The 8,714-nt window shown below is 41.3% G+C and overlaps 1 protein-coding gene across 2 annotated transcripts in view; it reads right to left on the bottom strand.

Moving 5' to 3' along the window:
* The window catches only part of PPP2R5A (protein phosphatase 2 regulatory subunit B'alpha), a 75,561-nt gene extending 67,672 nt beyond the window's left edge, over nt 1–7,889 (bottom strand). Inside the window, exon 1 of one of the 2 annotated variants that reach the window (XM_050780747.1) lies at nt 7,696–7,889. In XM_050780747.1, the coding sequence (XP_050636704.1) occupies nt 7,696–7,876 (181 nt within the window). In that variant the 5' untranslated portion in view covers nt 7,877–7,889. Of the gene's footprint in view, nt 1–826; nt 5,919–7,695 lie in introns of those variants that run through there. The other variant, XM_050780777.1, reaches the window with a different exon arrangement.
* Between the last annotated feature and the right edge of the window lie 825 nt (nt 7,890–8,714).

Genomic DNA, 8,714 nt, shown 5'->3' on the forward strand with positions numbered 1-8,714 from the left:
AACAAGAGTGAAATCAATCCCCAAGGGAGGCTAAACCAGAATGACTTCTGAGATCCCATTCAGCACTGGAAAGCTCAACTAGATATAACACACAGTCAGGTTATAGTAGCTGCAATTAGCATCACCATTCCAGTAGGAGGAGTGTGTTTCCAAGAAATCCCTTGTCTTCAGTATCCAAGTTAGACTACCCTCACCAAAAAAAAAAAAAAAAAAAAAAAAAAAAAAAAATCCCAGTATGTTTCTTCAGGAAACCCAATCAAAATTACGGGATTTCTAAAATTCTTCATTACTCACTTAAAAGGCCCACATAAATAAAATCCTTCAGGTAACAGTTCAAAAAGACAGATATAAAAACGAGGCTTGAAACTGCTTATTAGTCAACATCCTGCTCAGAGAAGTAGAGTTTATTTTGCATAATCCCAGTCTGTCATGTACAACTCTTTCAGCAAAGCATTTAGATTCCTTGTTACATAATAATACACTAAAAGTAATTATATATTTCAAATCTGTTCCTTTTACCTCCCTTCAAGGACATCCTTATAAAAAAAGATTGCATCTCAAACTTAGAAATTACAGCAAACAAATTGTTTCAGTTATTTTATATACACATGTCCACCTCTAGGAGTCAACCCAGTATTACTTTTCCTCACACATTTTATACAGTAACTTTCATAGCAACAAATCACTCAATAATGTTACATGTCACTCATACTGTTCATTGGCAAAATACAAATAATCTTTTGTTTTAAACCTACATTTACTATTTACTGCCAAGATATTAAGGACCCAGAATTCATTTACTTTAAATCAAGCTTGTCCAACCCACCTTATTTTGCTGTTGTTGTTCTGTTTCATTTTGTTATAGGCTTTTAGCATCCTGAAGACATAGTTTTTAGTTTCTGTCTCTAGTGATAAGCAGAAAAGAGGGATGAGGAAGGGGCTTTACTGGCACAACCAAAAACAGAAACTAAGAACCCATGACTGTATTCTCTCCCTTGGATACCCCTGTTTTAAATAATCCTGAATCAGTTTTAGGCATAAATATATTAAAACCAAAAAACTGGGTGAGGCAGTGATTCACACCTGTAATCCCAGCTTTTGGGAAGCCAAAGACGAAGGATCACATGAAGTCAGGAGTTCAAGACCAGTCAGGGTAACATAGCGAGAACCTGTCTGTACAAGAATAAAAATAAAAAACAGCTGGGTGTGGCAGCACACACCTGTAGTCCTAGCTACTTGGGAGAATTGCTTGATCCCAGAAGTTTGAGGCTGCAGTGAGTTATAATTGTGCCACTATACTCCAGCCTGGGTGATAGAGCAAGACCCTGTTTCAAGAAAATACAGAAAACCAAAAAACAAAACAGAAGAGAATCAATCTCTGGTAGACAGCACCAAACATCACTAAAAGCAGCACAATCAACAAAGGAGAAGGGGTGACTAGAAGAAAACCAACAGATAATTTCTTCATCAAAACCGTGATTCTGTCTCTATGACCACATTGTGCACAAAATACTGTATTTGGTACCTTAACAGGATTTGAAAAAACAGATAATAACTTCTGCTTTCATGGAAAAATTCACCATCTCATTCTGGAGAGAGAGCATCACAACACAACAGCTGAACACCCACCCAAACAACAAATCAACTAACACAAGTATCATTCAAACTGGTTATCAGAAAAGACAAAGACAAAATAGGAATATGGAATATAAGCAGCCCTGAGTTCTCACTGCCCTACCTTCGATAAAAAGCTGTGGTCAAGATTAAGTTAGAAGATAGACACGCAAAACACTCTGGAGAAAAACATTTCTTGATGTGAAATAAAAATAAGGCATGACCAAAATGAAGTAAAGTTGAAGAATAGTTCCTTTGTTCAATATCTTGTATTTAACACATACAACAGTAGTATCAGGTCTAGATCTTCAAGAAACAGAACAGTGTTGTGAGCATACAGAGGAAACTAGTTTTACATCCCAAAGTGGTTGAAATCATTACTTACTATCCTGAACGATGGGATTAAAATTAAGCAAACCTGTATCATATGTTCTCAGTTTTATTGCCAGCTCCAAAAATCACAGAGAAAAGAAAACTGACGACCTTACATCAAATAATAGTTGGGCTTTAATTATGGTAATGACAACAAACCAACAGAATCATCCCATCATACCTAAAACTCCAGAATCTAATGGCACTATCTCCCCTTCAGGAAAGTACTTAATAAGCCATAGGGGGCAGCAAAGTTAAGAGAGTGAAATGTAAATAGCAGGAGGTGAAGCCAGGGCAGGAAATGTTAATAGGCTGGGTAATGAACCATGAGTATCAGAGAGAAAAGGACAAAGTCTCAATTAATGAATTAAATCAATAGAAAGACAATGCTAACCCAGTGATTCTCAATCCTGGCTGCACGTCAGAATCACCCTGGGAACTTTTAAAAATACTGTAAGTGGATTTTACCTTAGGCCAATTAATTTACAGTCTCTTGGGGATGTGCCTAGGTATTGATTTTTTGTTTTGTTTTGTTTTAAACTCTCCAGGTATAGGCCAGGTGCAGTGGTTCACGCCTATAATCCCAGCACTTTGGGAGGCCAAGGCAGGCAGAACACCTGGCGTCAGGAGTTTGAAACCAGCCTGATCAGCCATGGCGAAACCCCCATCTCTACTAAAAATACAGAAAATAGCTGGGCATGGTGGTGCATGCAAGAGAATTGCTTGAACCTGGGAGGCAGAAGTGGCAGTGAGCTGAGAGATCGTGCCACTGCACTCCAGCCTGGGAACAGAGCGAGAACTCAGTCTGAAAGAAAAATTAAAAAATAAAAAAAAAAACCCTCTCCAGGTATAGCCAGTATTGGGAACCACAGTGCTAAACACATAAAAACAAACTAGTCTTTATCTCCAGCTTTTTACAAAAAGCTAACTTTTAAAAATGAAGCACAAAAATCTAAATGTATTATTTTTGTTAGTAAACCTGTCTTTGAAATCCAAAGCAGCAGTAACTCCTTAAAGACTAATTCATCTTTGTAATTTTATCAAGAGAAAAATGTTATTCTTGCAGGTGAAAATGGCTAAACTGAAGCTAAAAGGAATGAGTCATCACTCATGCAGGAAGACAACTTAAATCTACTGTTTACATGACAGTAACATACTACAATGGTTACATTATTTTGCCAAATACATTTTATTGGATTAGCACTTTATTCAATTAGACACTTCATAAAATAATCCATAATTAACAATTCGATAAGATAATGAAATGGAGGGAAGGAAGAGATGATCCTAAACAGGAATTCTAAAGATGTTAAAATAGGTTTAAATAGGAAAGTTTTTCCTGTATGTGACGACTAGCAGTGAACACTTTATTTAGCAATTTCTCTTAAATATATCCTAAAAATGTTTTAAGTTTTTTAAAAATAAATCTTCCAGAAGAGATATCTCAGAAAATAGTCCTAAAATGACTAAAATGTTATTTCCCTTTGTAAACAATTTTCTTAACATCTTCAGATGAATCTGAACTCTCCTCTAATGGTATCCCAATTGTGTTTAGATGGAATGACAGTAACTTTGAGAAGATCTATAAACCTTAAAAGTTGAGTGAGTAGTACTATTTTCTCTCCACGAAAAGGTTTAGCTATAGAACTTAAGATAATGTCAGTGTTCTTGTTCCACAATTACCTTAGATCACCTACTCTGGAAAACACACACATTTTACTCCCTAAAGATAAGGAAGCACTGCAATCAACACCACTATTACTGGCCTCAATACCTCCAGTGGGACCCAGTTGTTAAGAAAGAACCAACAAAGAATCTGAGTGCTACTGTGGAAAGTTTTATCTCTTCTGAAGGGGATTTCAATCTCAAAGCCAGTTTCAGCTTGATCTTGCTATTTATTTCCTGGCTGTCTCCTATGAGGACTGCATATCTATACAATTCTACTGGTTAGTCGGATTTCTTCGCTTGGTAAAAAAAATCTTACCACAGCTTTTAATATTTTAAAGAGTCTGACTTAATCCTAGTTCCATTTCTACACTCATGCTGAAAGATGTTACAGCTGCACTTCACATAAATCATATCTGAAAACTGATTATAAATAAAATCACACTTTAAATACACTAGGAAAGTTTACCATTTAAGTAAGTAATCCTATTAATAATCCTTCATTTAAAGATATTTTTAATCTGGATTTTCAAATATTTAAGAGAATGGGAACTAACATTCTTTGCCTATTTTTAGGTACTTAAATTATTTCCCTTAATCCCCACAGACCTGGGGAGATTGAAGGTATTATCCCCATTTTATAGATAAGGAAAACGACTTAGAAAGATTAAAAATTTACCTTTGACCCAGGACTAACCCCAAAGACCCAACTCTATCACACTGCTTCAAATTTACGTAAAACAGTTAACAGCACAAATACTGAAATCGTTTAACCTAGGTCCCAGTGTCAGTTGCAACATCATCCAGATAAGTAATCACAGGCCAGAAAACTTCTTTTTAGGCCTCACCTTTCTCATCAATAAAACGGGACTACTGATCTTGCAAAAAGTTCAGGGATGACCCAACGAATAGGATGTTTGTAAAAATACATTGAGCCACGGATTATCAAATAACAGTATTACCCTTAATAGGTGTGAAAAAGCAGGAGATACACAGGTATTAAGGGTTACACATCTTTGGATTGTTTCACTTGGTATGAACAATACTGTTCTATAATTTAAGAAAATGTTTTAAGGTAAAATAATTTTAAAATGCTAAAATGTTATATGAATGTAAGGCATCAATATAAATGTAAGGCATCAACTACTTTACCAAACCAGTCCTTCCAGAATCTTAAACAAAATAGGTTAAACAGACTGAAAAGCCTTTTAACAAGGCTTGTTTATTAAATACTTTCAATTATAGAACAATTTATTCTGAACATTGTTGCCATTAAAATCCTACAACCCACTTACCAAATGATTTTGCACAAATACTTCTTACAGGTGAAAAGGTTGGATTATTTTGTTAATCCTTACTATGCTTTGAGGAAAACTAGATGGCACTTTTCCAGTTCAGATGCATGTGGTCAAAGTGTAACACAAGCAGGCTGGTATAAACACTTAAAAGATCTTGGAGTCCATGGATATCTGAATCACTCCACAGTAAGATGGTATTTCAGAGGAGGAAGAAAATTCTCTTTCATACACATACTAAAGGGCTTTCCACTGGTTTTGTGAAGGCCACAAATGGAAAAAACTACCACTCACAGAAAAAACACAACACTGCGGTATCAAGTACACTGCCAAAGTTCCAATTGAAGCAATTGAATGTCTTTTTTTTTTTTTTTTTTTTTTAATCACTTTCAAGCATTTTGGCATCTGGAGTAAAAGAAGTTGTTCTTATTAGTTTGTAATCCAAGTAAGGGTCTTATTTCCTCAATTAAATTTGCATAAATTTATCCTGAATACATAATTTTCCTTATGATGAATACTGTATTTTCAGGCAAATATCTACAATTAAAGTTCCAATTTACTTTTTTCTTTACTAGTGACCAAATACTATATGGCACCTTCAACCTGTTGAACCCTACATCATATAACTTAGATGATTACTGACTCTATCCATATTTTTGCCAGGTTTTTAAAAGCAAAATGTGGCCAGGCGCGTTGGCTCACGCCTGTAATCCCAACACTTTGGAAGGCTGAGGTGGCCCAATCACCTGAGGTCAGGAGTTGGAGACCAGCCTGACCAACATGGTGAAACCTCATCTCTACTAAGAATACAAAATTAGCGGGCCGTGGTGGCCCATGCCTGTAATCCCAGCTAGTTGGGATTAGTTCGGAGGCTGAGGCAGGAGAATTGTTTGAATCCGGGAGGCGCAGGTTGCAATGAGCCGAGATCGTGCCATTGCACTCCAGCCCAGGCAACAAGAGTGAAACTCCGTCTCAAAAAAATAAAATAAAATTAAATTAAATTAAAAAAAACAAAATTAAAAAAAAAAGCAAAACGTATCAAAGCTGCATCTCCTGGCCTGAAAACAACCAAATGTTTAATATTCAATTATTTTTATTAAAGTATACTATTAAGAAGTACAATACTAAGAAACTAGAATATCTTACTAAAAAGCAAATTAAATAACTATGAAATAACCCTAGCACGAAACCTTTAAACTACATAGTTTGACAATTTAATGAGGAAAAAAAATCAGTAGTGTAAAAAAACTATGATATTTTAAATAAGTGTAAAATTTAAAATCTATGAATAGCAAAGACGATATTCTTTTATAGCTATGACATCATTCAAGAATTAAAGTCTTGGCAATGCCTATCATTACAGTCTACCATTTTGCTATGTAAATTTTAACAATTTTTGTATGCTAAAGAGCAATCAAATGATAAATTCGATAACACAGACTAATCATATCTCTAAACCTCTTTTCAAAAGCCAGTTTGATTCTAACGGTGAGATGTCATGATTTAGAACCACTCCAAGAGTCAGGGCAAGGTAGGGTCTCAATAGGGTTCTGGAGCTGTTGTAGGTCAGCTGTGATTTGATCTGGGTTTTCTTTAGACTCCTTGCCAAACTAAGGCTGGATTCACAGGCCCAAAGACAAATGAGAACCAGACTGGCCTTGAAGGAGATGCTGTAGCTTTTTCAAATGAATTGAAAAATCTGAACATCTGATGATATGGATCTCCGTCAGGTTGCAAATTTTATTTAAAAATGTAGGAGCATTATCATCTTGTTCCATCATTTCTATCTCATAAAATGCAAGGACATTATTAAACATACTGAGTAATACACAAAGAATAAACTAGAACACCAGAAAATAACATCGAAAATCCTCTAAACCTAGTGGGAAAAGTGAGCCAAAAAGAGTGCCAAGTTCTCCTGCAAGGCATTAGGCACGGATACCAATTTGAATTCCTGTACAAACCTACAAAGTCCCTGGAATCACTGCCTGGCAAACTAAGTTCCCATTCGATTGCAAAGCAACACTACCTACTTCTTTATATTTCCAAATAGACCGTGTGTATCATCTCAGACAACAGAATATTTTAAATATTTCTGTTCTTTGAGCTACAGGATACCATTTAAACCTAACGATCCAGTGAATAAGATACTACACTGGTCAAATTTTTAGGCTTTTTCTTTATAAATACATCCAAAGGCCAGCTAACTCTTCGCCGATGTTTGCATTCGGATTCCTGGTTTGATGACTCTTAAGGGCAATCAATGGGAAGTGGAGTTGAGAAGAGGGTGGGTGCACACGGCTTTATAACTGTAAAAGTAAAGGACTAGCTAAAAGTGGCTGAACAGAGGAGCTGACACTCGGGAAAGTGAAGGTCGGGGAAGGTTCGTGCGGTTGTTAAAGCAAGACCGGGAAAGGGCAAACCTGGAAGAAGAGTGAAGGGCTCTACCTCGCGGGACGCAAAATAGGAAGTGCAGGTTAAGCAAGCGCGCAGGTGGGGAGGGGTGTTGGCCTCCCCTAGGATGGAAAGAGTTCAGGTGGAGAATTAGAAGGAAAGAGCCAAGACTTCACAGAAAACCTGTTTGAATAAGGAGGAGGGGGTGAGGGGACGCCAAGGCATCGTGGGGAACTCGGCTCACACACTAGGAGTCCCAGCTGAGAGAAGCCCAGAAGGAAATGGCTCTGCTTGCGCAGAGGCAAGCGTTGCCAGCCCCTGCGCTCGCTCCCGGGGCTGCGCCCTCGGAGGTTACCTTTGAGCTGGGGCAGCGGGTGCAGCTCTGCCTGGCTGCCCTGGCTGCGAAACTGCGACGAGCCCTGGGAGCGCTTCTGCCTCTGCGCCTTGCGGACCGATTTCCGGGTGAAGCCGTCCACTTTCTCCGAGGCCGAGATGGCGGCGCTGGCAGCCCCCGCCGGCGGCGACGACGACGACATCTCCGCGGCCCTGGCGCTTGGCAGCTCCGGCTGCTGCTTGCAAGGCACGGGCAGCGGCGGAGACGGCAGGAGGAGGCGGGGGAGAGGCGCGGGGTGCTCGCGCCCCTGCGCCCCGGCCCCACGGCCCTCCGGCCCCGGGACGCCGCCGAGCTTCTCCTCGCCGCCCGCCAACGCCTCACGGCCACATCTCAGCGCCGGAGGTTCCTGGTCCCCGGCACGCGGCGAGCTCCCGGGGCTGACGGAGGGAAGGGCGGGGGCGGAGGGGGGTGAAGAAGTTGTTGACTCCGGGCGCGCAGGGCGGGTGGAAGAGAACCCGAAGTTTAGACAACTGAGGCGAGGGCACGGGGGTGCGGGCGCCAAGCGCGCCTCTCGTTGCTTCTGCCCGGGTCGCCAGCCAGCCGGTCGGCCAGCACCTCAGTGGCCGCTGCCGGCGTAGCCCGCCCTGCCTGGAGCCTCCTCCCGGGGCGCTGCCATCGCGGGTCCCCTCGGAGCCACTGCCGCTGTGCCCACTCTTCCCGGTCAGCGCCGGCCCCTCATCGCCCGGGGCGCTGCCCCGTAGCCCCGGCCCTGTGCGTGCACACACTCCTCCTTGCCGCGCTGGGCGGCCCGAACCCCCTCCCCCACGCGCCCGTCGGCCGCCCACGGAGAACCCCCGGCGAGCGACCGCTACAACTTGAGAAGGTGGTTGGTACAGGCGAGCGGGGAGTGTGTGCGCGTGTGCGCGTGTGCGCGCGCTAGGGCGCGCGGCCCGGGGAGGGGCCTCGCGAGGGGTGGGGAGGGAGGAGTTTGACTGACAACTTCCGCGGGGTCCCGCCCGCCTCTCGGTGCGGCGGCGGGG

Source organism: Macaca thibetana, chromosome 1 (genome assembly GCF_024542745.1).
Source record: "Macaca thibetana thibetana isolate TM-01 chromosome 1, ASM2454274v1, whole genome shotgun sequence".
NCBI classification, from domain to species: Eukaryota; Metazoa; Chordata; class Mammalia; order Primates; family Cercopithecidae; genus Macaca; species Macaca thibetana.